Below are 17,975 nucleotides of genomic sequence, written 5' to 3'. Positions count from 1 at the left end.
GCGCCTGTAGCTGCACCTAGTTGGGAGAGTCTTGTTCTCCAAGAGGCAAGAGAATCGCTTAAGCCCAAGAGTTTGAGGGTGCTGTGAGCTGTGAAACACTCTACTGAGGGCAGCATAGTGAGCCTCTTGGCTAAAAAAAAAAAAAAAAAAAAAAAAAAAAGGAAAAAAAATATAGCCACTGCACCTGGACTTTTTTTTGTTTGTTTTTGTTTTAGTAGAGATAGGGTACTGCTCTTGCTTAGGTGAACTTGTGAGTGCAAGCAATCCACCCATTTTGGCCTCCCGGATTGCTAGAATTACAGCACCTGAGCCACAACTCCCGGCCATGGACTCTTTATTAACATTTAATAAATATTTTAATGAAGAATGAGTATTATATTATTTAACAATAGTTTTTATTATAAGAAGCACTTTAGCAGGCGGCACCTGTGGCTCAGTGGGTAGGGCACCAGCCCCATATACCAAGGGTGGTGGGTTCAACACAGCCAAACACGGCCTCAGCCAAAGTGCAACAAAAAATAGCCGGGCATTGTGGCAGGCGCCTGTGGTCCCAGCTACTCAGGAGGCTGAGGCAAGAGAATTGCATAAGCCCAGGAGTTGGAGGTTGCTATGAGCTGTGATACCACGGCACTGTACTGAGGGTGACAAAATGAAACTGTCTCTAAAGAAAAAAAAAGAAGCATTTTAGCATACTTATATAGATAAGTAAACTAGTCCCTGGGGACAATTTGAGAATATCTGTTCACAGGAGGACAATCCACAGTGGAGTGGGATTTTCTGGTCCCATCCCTATGATACCAGGAACACCCACTTTTCCCTAGCTCCTTTACCCTGCACCTATGGGAAACATAGGGCTGACCTGTAGTCCTCACGAGTGGCAATGAGGCTGGACACATTGCGCAGGATGCCGCCGCCACTCTCTATGATGGCCAGGGAGTTGCTCTGGCATTTGTAGGTCAGTGTGCTCACCAAGAAGCCAAGGGCACCATCCACCTGGCAGATGGCTGCCTTGTTCTCCGTGCTGTGGGCCGACAGGTTCCACAGGGCACTGAGTACACTCTTCAGGGTGGACTCCTGGGCACAGGATTGGAGAGGAGGCGTCAGCACCCAGCAGGGCAGGGGCAGGCCCATGGGTTCCTATACCACCTTCTCCCCAGAGGTCGGAAGGAGAGACACCCAGACATACTTTCAGATATACCAAAACACAAGGAAATCAGCTGTCTCAGGGTCTGCAAGCCTCAGGCCAGTCTGAGTCTGGACCACTTACTAAGCTTGATTTCCCATCAAATCGGAGAATTCACTACCTGCTGTCAGTGTCTCCACAGTAGTTCCCCTCCTTACCCTATTGGGTGCCCACCTTGGTGGCCCGCAGGACGCAGTGCACCAGGGCCGTCATGCTGCCAACCTCTCGCAGCACCTTTTTGCTGTTGATGTCAGCCCTCCAGGACAGGTTGCGCAGGATGCTAGATACCACCTGGGTGGGAAGTGGGGGGCAGAGTGGGACCCAGACCCAGGGGTGGCCCCCACCAACCCCCACAAGAGGGTATGAAGTCCCCCCCAGCCCCCTGTATCCTTAGGGAGGAGTGACTGTCAAATGAGCACTAGGCAGACTCCCACAGAGCCCCCAAAGAACTGTCCCTGTCTACCTGCCTGCCACAAGTACCTGGTGGAGCTCTTCACTTTCAGAGGACAGCTGGGCCACAATGGCCTCCATGCAGCCACGGCGTGCACACAGCATGGCCTTGGGGATGACACAGGACAGGGTCACACCAGGTGGAGCAGGAGACACAAGTGAAACTGCTCCCCCTTCCAGTTCCATGTGCTGGAGCTGCAGACCTGGACCCCAGTCCTCACTGCCACAGCAGAATGCCACTGTGGTGCTAAGGAGAGGAAACCGAGGCTTGGCCAGGTACACCCAAGGCCCCTGCTCTGAGATGGACACCATTCTCTGCAGAGGCCACAGTGGAGTTCCAGAGGACATTGGCCTGGGCAAACAAGTCCCATGCAGCCCATCCCACCACCCTCTGGGCTTCAGTCTACCCTGCTGTAAGTCAGAGACATTGTCCCCATCTCCCAGGCTGGGACAATGGGGAGGGAGGCTCAGGCCATCCCGGGTGCCCACCCGTGGCCCCCAGGCACCTTGTTGGCGACATCCCCAAAAGTGAGGTTGGTGAGGGTCATGCCCGCATAGCGGCGCAGGGCTAGGTTCAGCGGATCCCGGGTCATCTTATGCATCTCATAGTCCACCTGCAGTAGCTCCGCCACAGCCTGCAGCCCACCTGCGGGGACCCAGCCAGGCTGAGGGCCAGTGGGCTAGCGCCCCTGCAACCCCACCATCCTCTCCCCAGCCTGGCCTGGTCTTTCTCCTACTTAGACATTCCCTTCATCCCACCCCAGCCTGCTTTCACGGCCCCTTTCAAGCCCAGGTCTGAGCCCTCTGTAGCTTCCACTCCCACCTCCTGGCTGCCTGGCCTTTGCACAAACTGTTCCCACTGCCTGGATTTTCTTCCCTGCTCTGTGAGACAAGGTTCCTCAGGGAACTCCCCTCCCCACCCAAGACCATCAGATGGAGAGCTGCATCTCCAGCACAGGGTCATGATGACAAGTGGCTGTCACATTCATGGTTCTTCATGAAAGAAAAGACTGGACTGCCAGGTTTTTACTTCATAAGGGAAAATGAACTTGGGACAGGGGGAATTGTCCCTGTGAGTAGGAGAAAGAACTTGTCACCAAAACTCAGAGCAAAACAAAGATAACACGGACAAACTGGATCATTCTCTGGGCTGGGCAGGTCTATAGAGAATGCCCTTTTGGGAAGCAGGTTGGCAACACATATCTAAAAACCTCCAAAGTGAAACATGGACACCCACACACACAGCAGCAGTGACAAGCATCCAAAAGCAGGTAAGTGGACACGTATAACTCAGTCCATGCACATGGGAATATCACTCAGCCATGAAAATGAATGAGGCTCTGACACAGGCTACAACATGGATGGTCCCTGAGGACATCATGCTCAGTGAAAGAAGCCAGACACAGAAGGACACAGAGTGTGATCCCACTCATAGGCGGTCCCTAGAGTCCATAGACTCACAGAGATAAAAGAATGGTAGGTGCCAGGGGCTGGGTGGGGTGCGAAGTTTTTCATGAGGACAGTTTCAGTTTGGGAAGATGAGAATTTCTAGCACTCAAGTATTTATAGTACAGAAAATTAAACAGGAAAACATATCAAACCCCAGAATACATGGTCCAGCAGGCATCAGAGTCAGAACACCTGGACAGCCCCACTGAACAAACTCTTACAACAGAATAAAAGTGGAAAAAGAAGAAATCATGTCTTGGGTGGCACCTGTGGCTCAAAGGAATAGGGTGCTGGCCCCATATACCAGAGGTAGTGGGTTCAAACCCGGCCCTGGTCAAAAAAAAAAAATCATGTCTCTGTATTATCATTAAAATAACTGTAATATATCTAGGCACGGTGGCTCATACCTGTAATCTCAACACTCTGTGAGGCTACGGTGGGAGGATCGCTGAGGAGTTCAAGACCAGCCTAGGTAAGAGTGAGACCCCATCTTTACAAAAAATTAAAATATTCACTGGGTGTGGTGATGGGCACCTGTAGTCCAGCCACATAAGAGGCTGAAGCAGGAAGGTCACTTGAGCCCAGGACTAGAAGGCTACAGTGAGGTATGATCCTGCCAATGCACTCCAGCCTGGTGACACAGTGAGACCCTATATTAATAAACAAACAAACCCCGATAGTCCAGTGATTTGAATTAAAAAGAGGAAAAAATTTTTTTGACTTTGTGCATTTCCTATAAGGTTTTCAGGAACCAGCATTTTGAGAACTGCTGTTTTATAATAAAAAAGTAATACACATAGGGTGGTGCCTGTGGCTCAAGGAGTAGGACACTGGCCCCATAGACCAAGGGTGGTGGGTTCAAACCTGGCTCCAGCCAAACTGCAACAAAAAATAGCGTTGTGGCGGGCACCTGTAGTCCCAGCTATTCTGGAGGCTGAGGCAAGAGAACTACCTAAGCCCCAGAGTGGGAGGTTGCTGTGAGCTATGATACCACAGCACTCCACTGAGGGTGACAAAGTGAGATTCTGTCTGTTAAAAAAAATAAAAAGTAATATAGTACAAATGTCAAGTCAGAATGAAAACTGAAATTCTCCTTTTCCCGCTTTGCCTGGCAGGAACTGTGGCCAAGGAGCTCTCCCTAGTACCATGTGTTTGAATAGTATCCCCGGGTATGTATGTGCAGGTGTATTTTACAGAAATGGGTCTATACTGCATATACCACTGTGCACTCTAGCTTACCAAGAATTTAAACGGTGGCAAAATGTGCTACTGCATTTAACCCTTCCCTGACTATTGGACATCTGTGATATTACCAGTTTTCTGGTTTTATTTGGGTTGGTCACTGCCTTCCTGTGTTTTATTTTTTGCGCCTTATAGCCAGAGGATAGATTCCCAGCTGGGGGAGGGATGATGCAGAGAGTATGTCCTCATGGAGTCCACTGTCACCAAATACTCCTCTAAAGAGGTAGTCTCAATTTGCTCCCAACCTTAGCAGGGATTGCTCTGTTTCTGCACAGCCAGACCAACACAATTGTATAAAACATTTGAGTGATCTGACCATCTACTGACTGTAAAGTAGGATCTCACTTGTAAAACATAGAGTACAATTCAACATACTGATGTTATTTTGGGCCTTTGTATTTCCTGTTCCATGTTTCAATTGCTTTTATACTGACAAAGGAAAGATGTCATAATGTCTCCAAACCTAAATCTCCAAAAGGCCAACACTCCCTGCCCCTTGGGTGTACATATACACCCAATGGATCTCATTCTGTGTTTTAAGTCAAATCATTCTCTGTATTTGTGGCTTCCCATCCACTCTGCTGTTCTGAGCCCCAGAACACTGTGGCCGAAAGCCTTTCCCCAGATGAATGGGCCCAGAATCCTTGGGCCAAACAGGGGGGCAGCATGCAACTCATGGGGACAGAGGACCCAGGATTACTATCCACTCACAACAGTGCTGTGTGACCCCAGGGAGTCTGTCCCTGTCTGGGCCTCACTGCCCCTGGCCCTGACTATACAAATACTAATGGTCCAGCCTCTGTCCCACAGCAGCTGAGGTGTCACCAGCTATGTAGGAGGTGGAGCCAAGGTCCCCAGAGGAGGCACACAATAATACTCACCTAGTTCGTTCATGGCACGGCGGTATTCCTCATCAAAAGACAGCTTCATCACTGCACAGGTGGCCTGACAGATCTGTGGCTCAATGGGGATGGGAGCTGTGGGCAAGGGAAATGTTCCTGGGTGGCCCCCAAAGTTCCCCACCCATTTGCCTTCTCCTCCCCACTGGCTTGAAGGATCCCATGAGTTGAGCTCTGCCACCTGCTGCCTGTTGCGATTTCCTTTATCCCCCATAAGACCTGATAATGAGGCAGCCTGTTTCTCCCAGCCTGGCACATGATATCTTTAAGCTGTGCTGTGTCTTATATTTAATTTGCAATCAGCTGGAAAAGATAGAATCTCAATTTTGCATCCAACTTTCCTGATTTACCCACAATCCATGTATTCAGTGATTCTCTTGGGCATCTGCCCTGCACCAGACCAAAAATGACCATTGTGGGGCTCTAACTGTACTTTGCCAACCTGTCCTAAGCCTCCTGTCCCCGTAAGTCCTCAGCCAGAGCATAGTGCACATAAGGTGGGCAGCGATGGCTGGTGGCCACCCAGGAATCCCATCCTTCATGCTCATTGTATGGAAGTGGCCAGGGAGGCCCACCACTCACCACCACCATTGCTGCCACCACCCTCGGGCTCACTGTCACGGGCCTGCAGCCAGTCCCAGCAGGTCTCACAGTAAGCACGGATCTGCTCCAGCACATGCAGGACACGCATTTCCTTGCGTGCCAGGCCCTGGTCTGGCTGTGAGAAGACGATGTTGTGCAGTGCTGCATTAGCACGCATGCGCGCATCCTTAGCACCCGGAGCACCAGGGGTCTCAGTGCGACCCCCAGCCATGGTCTCCACACCGTGCAGGATCTGCAGCAGCAAGGGCAGGCAGCCAGAGCGGCGCATGGCCACACAGCTCTCAGGTGAGCTGGACATGGCAAGCAAAGTGCGTGCTGTGTCTTCCTGGTCACGCGTTGCCAGCATGGACAGTAGCCAGAAGACCACTTCTACCTGGGGGCAGGAAGGCTGGGTCAAGGTGAGGACCTCTGCCCCTGACTAGCCCCAGCCATCCTGTCTCTCCTCCCCATCCAGGACCCCCCCAACACACAGTGATTTCCTAAATGCAGTCAGAGAGCCCTGTGACCCCAGCCCAAAAGGATTACTTGTTCTATTCACCTAGTGAGCAGCCACACACACATCTGAGGGATGGAGGGGGCACCAGGGAGACACACACTGGGGAAATACCCAGCCCATCCACCAACCTCACTGGGCATTCCTAGGGGGTGGCAATGTACAGCTGAGAGGTTACAGAGAGACATCTAGAGTGCCCCCAAATATACTGGATGGATATCCCTGTCCACCTTGTCAGACCCCCACCCTCATTCCAAGCCTGACTCCAGGGAAGTCCTCCGGGGCCAGGGGACTTGGATTAAGGCACAAAAGTGGCTTCACATCTGGCAAGTGTGCAGGGCCTGCCCCACCCCACCCACCTAGCAGCCCTCCCACCTCACCCTCACCTTGCTGTTGCCCAGCTGAGGGGTGCCGTCCTCAGGGACCTCTGTCTCAGGATCCTCATCGACTGGCACTGACTTCACTGCCAATAGAGCCTGCAAGGAAAACACTAGCTTGGGGGTTCAGTCCAGGAGCACCCCAAATAGCCCCCATTCTGCTGACACTGCCTCTCCCCATGATGCTGTGAGTGATGGCTTCCTACTGGCCTCTGAGCCCTGGGCAGGGGGCTAGGAGTCCTCACACTACCTAAGCAGTCACCATCCCTTGGGCCCTGCCCAGCCTTCCAGTACCTCGGGCTCCGTCTGCTGCACCCGGTCCTGGGCCTCCAGCAGCTCCTTGTCTATTTGCTCCAGGCGCGAAGCGCGGATCTACGTGGGGGAAACACGTGTGTCTGGCAGAACTGACCACGCACTGGCATCTGACCCCGCCTTCTCCTTGGAATGACTCTGCCCCTGAGCCGACTCCCTCATCTTCCTCTATGACCCCGTCCCCAGGCTCTGACTCCGCCTCCTACCTGGTATGACTCCACCCCAGATTCTGACTCACTTTCTCCCTATTACGACCCCCCACCTGGACTCTTGACACCTCCCACTCCCTGCCATGGCCCCACTCACCGACTAAACCCCGCCTTAACCTTCTAGAACTTTCCCTTCCCCTAATCTGACCCTGTACACATGCCCTAGTTCTCAGGCTTTGCCGGGACTGAACCTCTCTGCCTTCACCCACCAACAGCTCTAGCTTCTGGTTCCCACTCCTGAGCCAGACTCCACCCACCACAGTCCGCCCTCGGATCTGTCCACCGGCATGACTCCGCCCATTCAAGCCCCACCTTCAATAAATCTCTGCAATCCTATCTAACCACATATATATGACTCTGTCCTTTAGCCCAAGCCACAATAAATTTATGCACTCTGACCCGCCCACCGGCATATGACACTGTTCATTAACTCAAATCCCGCCCACAACCTGTCCTGTGACACCCCCACTGGAATGACTCCGCCCACTTATCCAAGCCCCACCCACCATACTCTCACTCGGATCCGCGCACCTGAGCCCGCTGCACCATCTCGTCTGAGGTGCCAAAACGCTCCTCCATCAGCGAACGGATGTGCTGGGCCTCGAACTCCAGCTGCTGCCGGATCAGGTCCATTTGCATCGAGAACTGCTGGGAAGGGCAGGCGGGCCACGGTGAGGGGCTCCTGGGTGGGGGGGCGTCCCTGCCACTCCCCTCGTCCTTGGCGGGCACAGCTGAGCCCTGCCATTCAAACCCACTCACCGTCTCCACGTGCGGCAGCTCATCCAGGCGTTTGGACAGACCCTGAAGCTGTGAGTAATACCAGAGCTTTTCCTTCTCTTCTTTCTCAATTTCATTCAATAGGAAACACCTGGGGGAGGGCAGGATGGAAAGCGCGCCACTGTAGATGTGGTTTACTTGAATTTTTGCAATCAATTGGCGCTTACTATATAGCAAGTTTAACAGGCAGCAAGGCAGTTGTCTCCCTATGGCACTTTTGGAACTAGGGTCTGAGGATTAATGTAAGTAATTAAATGGGGCACACAGAATTAATTTAAAGGAGAGAAGGCAATTTGTTTATAAATTCTGATCCTCAGAGAAAGACTCTGACAGTTCTTGTTCTGACTTTATCACCTCTCCATACTTGCTGATCTCCTGCCAGCTTACACATGTAGGCTTCAGGCACCAAGAGCTCCAGGGGAGCTCTGCTCTCTGGAGAGACACTGCTAGTTCCATTTTGCAGAGCATTAAGTCTAAGGGTTTAGGGGACTTGACTGAGGCCACACAGCAGAGTACTGAGTTAACAACTCCTAACAACCCCTGAACCAGCTCATTTGACCCCACACAACCCAGCCGAGCCAGATGAGCAGAGCCTACTGCCTTCTGCTGACCTGGGCCAAGATTTCTTGGGCCGTGTCCCTCTCTCCACAAAAGCTGCCTTGAGGTCCTCTGGCTCCAGGCCTGAATGTGAGCTCTGTCCCTACACACAGCCCTGTCTCTAGCCAGGCCTGTTTGTCAGGGACTCCTGGGAGGTCCCTCAAGGGGCCTTTAGCTTTGCCAGGAATGCCCCCACCTCCCAGCCTCTCTGTCCTCCAGCTGAGGTAAGCTGAGACTGCACAAGGGAAAAGCAGCTGGAGGAGGAGTAGGGCTGGCTCAGTAGGCAGAGGGCCTTGGGGGCAAAGCTGAGGTAGAGTTATGCGACAGCTGCTCCCTACCTTCCCTCCCCTCCCCTCCATCCCTCCCCCCCAACCCTGTCCGGTTCAATATCCTCTCACCGTTCCCGGTCCAGTTCCTCCAGCAGCCGGATGGTGGCCCGGCTCAGCTCCCCAAAACTATCTTTGGAGGGCCCAGAGCCATGTACTGGGCTTCCCTCGGGGGTCCGGGTGACAGGCTCTGGGTCCAGAGCAGGTGGCTGGAACTTGAGATTGTACAGGCTGGTGATGTCCATCTGCAAGGCTAGATGGGTGCAGAAGGCAAAGGTGAAGGTCAGTGCCCATGCCTGCCCTTCAGTTCCCCTCCTGCTAGAGGTCAGTCCCTGGCCAGCCCCTCACCTTTTAGCTGTTCCAGGACCTCTGTCTGCCCAGAGGACACCAGCACTCGTGCCTCTTGCTCCAGCTTACCCTGTAGGTGCTTTAGAACCTCCTGAAGGTAGGGTGGGAAAGGGACCAGGAGGCATCAGCCCACTGCTCCAGGCTGCCCACCCATCCTGTGACCCATATCTTCCACCCAGACCATCACCTTCATGCCAGATGTCTCTGTTTCCAACTTGGATAGGTGGCTGGAGTTGTCTCGTAGCTCTTGCCTCAGATGACTGTTCTCAGCCTTCAAGGCCTCCACCTGCCGCACAAGCTGCTCATAAGATGCCACAGAACTCGTCATCTTCAGTTCCTGTAGTGACTGGGGTCACAGGGTAAGAGGGTTCAACCTAAGGACCAAGGAGGTCACAGGTGACACCTTCTAAGACCTAGGCCTCAGCTATCACCCAACTCTAAGAGTAGGTCCCAGGCAAGAGTGTCTCCTGTCTCGAATGAACCACTAAGGGTGGGACACTGTTCGCCTAGGAAATCCGGGGCACAGACAGTGTGCCAGATGGAGTGAGAGATATGGGTAGCCACAAGAAGAGAAAGAGGGATTGAGCCATCACACAGGTGTTCAGAGACACAGACAGCCAAATGCCCAGCTGACAGCATACAGGCTTGCCCCTCACTGGCAGTCTCCCAGACACACGTGTGTGCTCACAGCTAGTTGACAGATACATGGACAGCTGAGACAGTCTAAACCGGCAGATCAGCTGACCAGCCCAATACCCTCAGCTTCAGAGACACAGTCATAGCCAGAGAAGGCAACAGCCAGCCAGACAGACAGGACCCTCCCCCACAGACATGGAAGCTGACAGCCAAAGAGGTTGAGTGGACAGAGCCCCCACCAGAAAATAAGGACATCTTAAGGGTTAATAGACAATACCTAAGGAACAGTGGGCTGATGAGAGAGCCCCTGGCAGCTGACAGCCGGAGAGATAGACCCCAGCCCACCGTGACCACCCCTGGTGTCTGAGATCTGGACCTCCTGCAGCTCCACCTCCGCGTTAGTATCTGGGTTTTAAGTAGCTACTTTTGACATCCCAGCACCCTCTGATCAGCCTTCAGCTAGTGTCTGCTGGCTTGGCATCGCCACCCCATGCCCTGGGCTCTGCTGCCACTACCACCTGCTGCCTCTTTGTGCCTCCGCTGTCTTCTTCCTGGCCCAGCCTCCTCCTCCTGTCCAGCTGGCCAGAACCTCCTCTCTTAGCTCAGTTATACAGTCCCCCATCCCCCCTTACAGTGCCCTTCCCTCTTTGTTCCCTTCCCACCAGCGCTCCCCCTCCCTCTGCCTTTGTCTGAGGCTCACCAATGGCAGCCCATCCCCTTTGCCAGCTTCTCCATGGGAACCCCCTCCCCGAATCAGCCCTTCCCTGTCCCCTACTCCTCCTCCTCCCTACCCTACCTGGCCATGAACATTCATTCCCTTGCTCATTCATTCTCCTCTCCCTTCCCCCTCCCCAAGAAACCCCAGCCCACTGTATGTCACCAAAGGCACAGCTGGGAGGGAGTAGGGTAGGGGTGTGCAGGTGGGAGCACAAGGTCCAGTCATCACAACCTACTCAGAGGACCTACCATGTGCTCAGTAATGTTATCTGGCTTCTTTCTTGTCATAGTTCTGAGTCTCAGGGACCACCATTAGGCTGTTCCCAGAGGAGAAACTGAGACCCAGGGTAGGGGGAAATAGACCCAATAAGGAAGTGTACAAGGCATGACTAGGACTTAGACCTTGCTCAGAAGTCTAGGCAATGCTGGAGGCATGACAAGATGGGCCCCCTCTCCAGGCCTTGGGTTACCATCTGGTGAATGGGGAGGCCCTGCCCATCATGAACAGCTGATATTTGGGTCAGGTGCACAAGAGGGTCAGAGTGGGAGATGGTGTGTCAGGCAGGGGAGGCAAGCAGCCTGGGGGAGATCCTGAGGTCTGCCCCAGGTCCGCTATTCTGGTTGAGGGCACCATACCATGCCCAGCCAGGTAGAAGCGCAAGATGAAGGACAAACCACTCCCCAAATCCAGGCCTTCTCCTTAAGCTGAACCATGTCCAGGCCAAGCTTTGGTAATATTCATCCTCCTGCATTTGGTGATCACTCCTGTGTTCTCATCAGAGTGCACTTGGCAGCACAGCTGTCCACTGGACTCCTTCTCATTTCAGCTGAGTGTCCATGATGGGACACTCCCACCAGCTTCTCCAAACTCTGCACAGCTGGACCACCCTCCCCAACTCATAAAACCCCTCCTTCAGGGTACTCTCATCAGCCTCTTCCAGGTCATATCCATTCCTCCTGCACAGTCAGAGGGAGCTTTAAAAGTCACAAGTTGGATTCTATCTCCTTCATGCTCAAACATTGTCTATGGCTCCCAGTGACCTCAGGATGGGATCTGACTACATATATATATCCTAGATCACTTGGAAACCAACTGCTTTCTTCTCTCAGGCCTTTGCACACACACTTCCCCTGCCTGGAGTAGCTTTCTAGACTCTGGTCATCCTGCACAATGCAACTTCCTCCAGGAAGCCCTCCTGCCTGCACTTCGTCCCAGGTTGCCTGAGAGATCACCAGAGCGAAAGGACCAATAGCCAGGGTTGGTCTTACTGGGTGGTGAGCAGCTGAATTGTAAAGGAGGGAGACAGATATGTAATGTCAGGCCCAAATGACCCTTGTCATTCCTTTAACCCAAGTCCCTTCTTACAGAGAGAGAAATTGAGGCCCAGTGAGGGGCAGCAGCACCCCACCAAGGCACACAATCTGCCTACCCACAGACTCACCAACCCCTCACCTCCCAGCATCTCCTGGAGATGTGGATGTTGAAGCCCCTGAGTAGGTGTGTGCACAGCACCGGCTGCAGCAACACAGATGCTCACATCACTGAGACTCAGTTTCCCCTCCAGCTTCCACCTCAGAGAAATAAAGATCCCAGACAGGTGAGGCAGCGAGAAAGCGATGGAGACTGGGACACGAGACGGAGGTTGCCACCTCCTCCCTCCCTCCACCCCAGCTTGGCCCTCCATCAGGGAAGAGGCATCCGCTTACTTGCAGCTGGGCTGGCTGGGGCGTCCAAGCCTGAGACTTTTCCCACCTTGCAGCTCGGTAGGCCCCGGGTGGCCGCGAAACGTGGGTTCTGGGGTTCAGGGGCCTCCGCAGGGCGGACAAAGCCCAGTCTGGGCCTGGCCAGGCGGCGCCGCAGCTCCGATGGCTGGGCTAAACCACCGTAAGTGGGGGGGAGAGGATGAGGGATGCGGGATGCCGGCGCAGTGGCCAATGACGGCGGGGGAAGACGGACTGGTGCCATGGCAACAGCCAATGGAGGCCTGGGGTGGAGACCGGCGGCAGCAGGGCGTCCGGCCTCTGCACGGGCCTGGGGGGCGGGGGGCGGGGCGCGGCGGCTGTGTATGCTGGGGGAGAATCCCCGAGGGAAGGGATAGGGGATGCTCGGAGGACCAGGGTCCTGTGCCCCTTACATTAGGCCTCTTAGAGCCTCCCCTCCCCCCTGCAGCTAGACTCGCAGAATTGAGAGAGTAAGACACTAAGGCTTGGCTGTTACATCAGAATTTTGGCGGGGGCAGGGGCCAGGCCAGACTCTTCCCCACAGATCCAGCCTGGCCTGTGCGAATGTGTCAGGGCTGGATAAGAGTCCAGGCTGGAGCTCCCTCAGGGTACTGGCTGGAAGAAGGTGAGGGACTGTTGGGAGAGGGGCAGGAACGCTGGGCACTATTCAAGACCCTGCACCTTCCCCTGCTTCTCCCTGTCCCTCTACCCTCATGGCACAATGCACAGCTTCAGGTCAGGTCCTTCTGTAACTCTGCCTCCTTCCCCACATCTCTCTGTTTCTCTGTCTCCCCTCAGTCTCTATCTCCCTGGGGGTCTGTCCCTTGTCCCACTCTCAATTCACCCTCACAAAAGGGAAGCCAGAAGAGAGAAGGTCCTGGGGTCCGTCCCAGAAGTCCAGGTGTACAGCTGTCCCAGTCTTCAGTGGGTCTCCAGATGCCACTTGAGAGTTTAACACCCACAGACCAAACCTGCAGCTAGGGTACAGTCTTTCCTGTGCCAAGGAAGCGCACAGGATGATACAGAGCCAGGGCAAATCATTCACCTTGCAATGCTCAGTTTACTCCTTTGTAAAATAGAGAGAATGGAGATTTTGGAAGTGCTGGTACAGGGAATGATGGGAGAGACTGGGAAGTTCTGACCTCAGCAAAGGCACTGGAGGAACAATGCTGGCTTCTGTTGGGTCTGGAGTTGGAGACCCTGAGTACCCCTATACTGCATACTCAGCAATGCTAGGGCCAAGAGACTCAGGCCTGACTGTCCAGGAGCCTCTAGAGCTGTCTCAACTTGTTGGGTCTGGGGAGTGAACATAACAGGCAGAGAAGTTTTTCCAGGAGGTCAGGCAGGCTGCCCTGAGAAGGGAACATTGGTGCAAAGAATGACCAAGAGGGCTAGGCACCTGTGGCTCAAGTGGCTAAGGTGCCAGCCACATACACCTAAGGTGGTGGGTTCAAATCCAGCCCGGGCCCGCCAAACAACAATGATGGCTGCAACCAAATATAGAGCTGTGATGTCACAGCATTCTACCCAGGGGGACAGCTTGAGGCTCTGTCTCAAAAAAAAAAAGAAAAAAGAATGACCAAGAGTAGAACAGAGGCCCAGGATGAGGGAAGTGCTTGCTCAGGGATAGTGGGTGTCTGGAGGCATGGGGTAGAGCAGGTGGTAGGGTTGACCTGGGCAAGGCAGGAAGGAGTGAGTGCAAGGACAGCTCCCCTGGGAGCTCATGGTGAGACCAGGGGACAGCTGGGAAAAATTGGAATTTGTGGAAGTTGCACAGAGTCCAGGGCTCTGACTTTATCTCTGCTCCCCATCCTTGTGTGACCCTGGGCATGTTCTCTCTGGCCTCAGTTTCCAAGGTTATTTTATTTTATTTTATTTTTGAGACAGAATTTCAGTCTGTTGCTGTTGGTAGAGTGCTGTGGCATCATAGCTCACAGCAACCTCCAACTCTTGGGCTTAAGCAATTCTCTTGCCTCAGGCTCCCAAGTAGCTGGGACTATAGGCGCCCGCCACAACGCCCGGCTATTTTTGTTTTTGTTTTTGTTTTGCAGTTTTTGGCCAGGGCTGGGTTTGAACCCACCACCTCCAGTATATGGGGCTGGTGCCCTACTCCTTGAGCCACAAGTGCCTCCCGCCCAGCTATTTTTGTTGCAGTTGCCACTGCTGTTTTAGCTGGCCAGGACTGGGTTTAAACCCGCCACCCTCAGTATATGGGGCCAGCGCCCTACCCACTGAGCCACAGGCGCCACCCCTCTGGAGTTTTTTTAATAAGTAAATCAACTTTAATTGCATGACTTACAACAGTTGAAGTTTTTTAGGGGGCAGGGGTCTGGAGACAGTCTTACTGTCTTGCCTAGGCTAGAGTGCCCTGGCATCCACCTAGCTCACATTACCCTCAAACTCTTGGGCTCAAATGATCCTCCTGCTTTAGCTTCCCAAGTAGCTAGGACTACAGGTACATGCCGTAACACCGAGCTAATTTTTTCTATTTTTTAGTAGAGATGGATTTGCTCTTGATCAGGCTGGTCTTGAATTTTTGATCTCAAGCAATCCTCTTGCCTTGGCCTCCCAAGAGTGCTAGAATTACAGGCATGAGACACTGTACTAGTCCCCCCACCCCACTAGTCCACCCCCCCACTTCTATTTTTTTGAAACTGACTCTGTTGTCCAGGTTAGAGTACCATGGCCTTAGACTAGCTCAAGGCAAACTCAGACTCTGGGTTCAAGTGATCCACCTGCCTCAGCCTTCCTAGTAGCTGGGACTACAGGCTCCTGCCACAATACACTGCTAATTTTTCTATTTTTAGTAGAGTCTAGGTCTCCCTCTTGCTCTGGCTGGCCTCAAACTGCTGAGCTCAAGCAATCCTCTCACTTTGGCTTCCCAGAGTGTTAGGATTACTGGCTCAGTTTCTAGTTTTGTTCACTGGGGAGAGTATGGATAATCCCTGCCGCCTCCTCGTCCAATAGTACAAAGTCCCACCTCCCCAACTGTGACAATTTCAGATGTCACAGTTCCCAGGACCTTCTCAAGCAGGGATTTGGGGAATCCAGTGGTTCAGTCCTGTTCTTATATACATGGGGAAACTGAAATTCAGACCAGGGACCATATTGCTTGAGTTCATCCATGAGCCCTAAAAGGACCCTAAAAGTGATTGATTCTGGGCCTCCTTCCTCACTCTTGTGAGTGTATCCAGGGTCTGGAAAGCTGGGGGACACAGTGGCTGAGACCCTGAGACAAGATGCCCTGGGCCCAAAGCCTCTGGAACATCAAATCCTTGACCCTATAAATCCTTAGGCCACAGCCAGCTTCAGGCACCACTGGACATTGTAGAACCACAAGAACCCCCGGGGGTCCCAGGCCTACCTTTGGTGGGGGACTAAGCGAGAACTCCCTGCTGTCCCATTGCACAGTGCGGAAGCTTAGCCTGGTCATGTTCCCAGGCTCCCTCCCTGAGACCCTCTGCACCCCTTGCTGCTGCTAGGTTGAGGGCTAAGTTCCATTAAGGGGCTCGCTTCTGCCCACCTCTGCCCTGTGATTCCTCTCCCCAAGCACACAGCCTGGCACAGGAATCACCCCCTGAGTATCTTTGGGCCTTCTGAGTCTGACCTCAGGCTGTCCTGCCTCCTCATGTGCAACCCTTACCCGAGTCTCCTCAGTGCCAGGGGCTGAGGGTGCAAAGGGAGAGTCCCCACTTGAGTTGGGTGGTGGCAGAGAGAATTACAAAGACATTTGGTGCAGGAGGATAGAGACAGGGTCACAAGCTAAGTGACCATCAGGGTCCTGGAAGGTGAGAAGGCTTGTCACTGGAGGTGGGTGAGGGATGGGGCAGGCCTGTCCAGGTCGCGCCCTGCAGCTCAACAACGGCTTTGGGCCTCAGTTTCCCCGAGTGGTGAGCAGGCAGAGTCGCAGCCCCTTCAGCACCGCGGACAGCTGCCCTAGTCCCTGGGCGTGTCCTCTGCGGGTGCCTCTGTTCTGAAGTCAGTCTTTGGCCCTACTGGAGGTGTGACCTTGGGTTTCCCACTGGACCCTCCAGCCTTGGTTTCCCCTTAAACGAGGGATGTTATAGCCCCCGATTCAGAACGGTTACAGAAGCCGGGGTCGGGTAGGAATGGATGTTATGATTAGCAGCGTTGGTGAACGTCAAAGTAGGCCCCATGCTCTGTGCCCAGAGAGGGAAACTGAGGCCCAAAGAGGTGCAGGGCGTGTCCCAGTATCCCCACCATGTGCAGGGCAGAGCCTCTGGAGACACAGTGCGGTCCTGCCGCAGGCCCCACCGCCTCCCAGCTGGCCTCAACTCAAGTGTTCCAGTCCGGGTAATGAGGAGGGGTCCAAGGGTCTCCATAGGAGGCGGAGGTCTGTGCCCGGCCAGGACTGGGCCAAGCGAGGCCTGCGCTTGCGCAGACTGGGGAGGAGGGTGCTGCGGTGCGGGGAAGGGGCCCTAGCCGTGAGAACGTCCCGAGGTGGTTTCCCAGGCAACTGTCTCCACAGCAACTGTGCTAGATCCCCCGACTCGTCATCTCACTGTACTTGCCGGTGCGCCCCCGGCCGCTGGGACCACCGTTCCAGCGGTTTAGAATCCGCTCGGGCTGCCCCCAGGCCAGACCCCACTCCCTACCCTGCAGGACCCCTCGTACCCTACCTGGTCCCCGAAGAAGGTCGAGTGCAGCAGGCTGAGCAGCCCCAAGAGCCCCATGGAGCCGTGGCTGCCAGGATCGGTCCGCGCCCCGCCCCTGGGTCGGGGTGGGGGTGAGGACAGCGATTTGGGATGCCATGCGCTTGCGCAGAGGGTGCAGGGAGGGCTCAACCAAGGGGCCGGGGCGGGGCTCCCCCCGGAAAGGGGCGGATGAGGGGATCCTGCATGGCCTGGAGGACCACGAAGAGGCGGGACTGGGAGTCTCGTGAGGCTCAGGCTCGTGGGGAATGGGAGGTGAGGGGACCCGCATAGGCAGAGGGGCGAGAGGTAGGGCTCTGGTCTGGCGGGAAGTTCTAACAAGCCTGGAGATGAGGGTTCCCGTAAGGGAGGAGAAACAATAAGGAGGGGTTCACGTAGGATGGAGGACCCCAAAGGGGAAAGGACAGGGGCTCGAGGAGGCTAGGAGGGTCTCATGTGGAATGGAGATCTCAGAGGGACAGAAACAGGCGTCACCCTGAGTCTTAGTCCGCTGCTCGCTTGAACAGACTCTCTGCGGAAGCTGGGCCACCTTCTTCAGTCTGTCTGGGGCCAAGTTCATTAGTCATTCAGCAAACATTTGCAACGCGCCAACTATTTCCCAGGCTCTGAGCTTGGCGCCCAGCGTATGGGGGCAGGACCGCACATAGACATTCAGTCATTTAACTTTTTTTTTTTTTTTAAGACAGTCTCACTTTGGCGCCCTGGTAGAGTATGGTGGCATCATAGCTCACAATAACCTCAAACTCTTGAGGTTAAGCGAGTCTCTTGCCTCAGCCTTCCAAGTAGCTGGGACTCCAGGCGTTCGCCACAACAACCTGGTTATTTTTATTTTTATTTATTTATTTATTTTTGTAGAGACAGAGTCTCATTCTATCGCCCTCGGTAGAGTGCCGTGGCGTCACACTGGCTCACAGCAACCTCCAACTCCCAGGCTTAGGCGATTCTCTTGCCTCAGCCTCCCC

The 17,975-nt window shown here is 54.1% G+C and overlaps 1 protein-coding gene across 2 annotated transcripts in view; it reads right to left on the bottom strand.

The window, feature by feature from the left end:
• The window catches only part of APC2 (APC2, WNT signaling pathway regulator), a 23,470-nt gene extending 6,436 nt beyond the window's left edge, over positions 1-17,034 (bottom strand). The window contains exons 1-14 of one of the 2 annotated variants that reach the window (XM_003788697.2): positions 16,981-17,034; positions 9,453-9,611; positions 9,266-9,356; positions 8,990-9,170; positions 7,977-8,085; positions 7,749-7,865; positions 6,991-7,068; positions 6,706-6,795; positions 5,809-6,199; positions 5,206-5,301; positions 2,140-2,279; positions 1,664-1,741; positions 1,358-1,474; positions 860-1,074 (exon numbers count right to left, since the gene is read on the bottom strand). In XM_003788697.2, the coding sequence (XP_003788745.2) occupies positions 860-1,074; positions 1,358-1,474; positions 1,664-1,741; positions 2,140-2,279; positions 5,206-5,301; positions 5,809-6,199; positions 6,706-6,795; positions 6,991-7,068; positions 7,749-7,865; positions 7,977-8,085; positions 8,990-9,170; positions 9,266-9,356; positions 9,453-9,611; positions 16,981-17,034 (1,916 nt within the window). Of the gene's footprint in view, positions 1-859; positions 1,075-1,357; positions 1,475-1,663; positions 1,742-2,139; positions 2,280-5,205; positions 5,302-5,808; positions 6,200-6,705; positions 6,796-6,990; positions 7,069-7,748; positions 7,866-7,976; positions 8,086-8,989; positions 9,171-9,265; positions 9,357-9,452; positions 9,612-16,980 lie in introns of those variants that run through there. The other variant, XM_023512645.1, reaches the window with a different exon arrangement.
• Between the last annotated feature and the right edge of the window lie 941 nt (positions 17,035-17,975).

Source organism: Otolemur garnettii, unplaced genomic scaffold (assembly GCF_000181295.1).
Source record: "Otolemur garnettii isolate 467f Iridium unplaced genomic scaffold, OtoGar3 scaffold00029, whole genome shotgun sequence".
Classification (NCBI taxonomy): domain Eukaryota; kingdom Metazoa; phylum Chordata; class Mammalia; order Primates; family Galagidae; genus Otolemur; species Otolemur garnettii.
The sequence above is the reverse complement of the archived record's forward strand: the minus strand, read 5'-3'. Positions and strand labels throughout refer to the sequence as shown.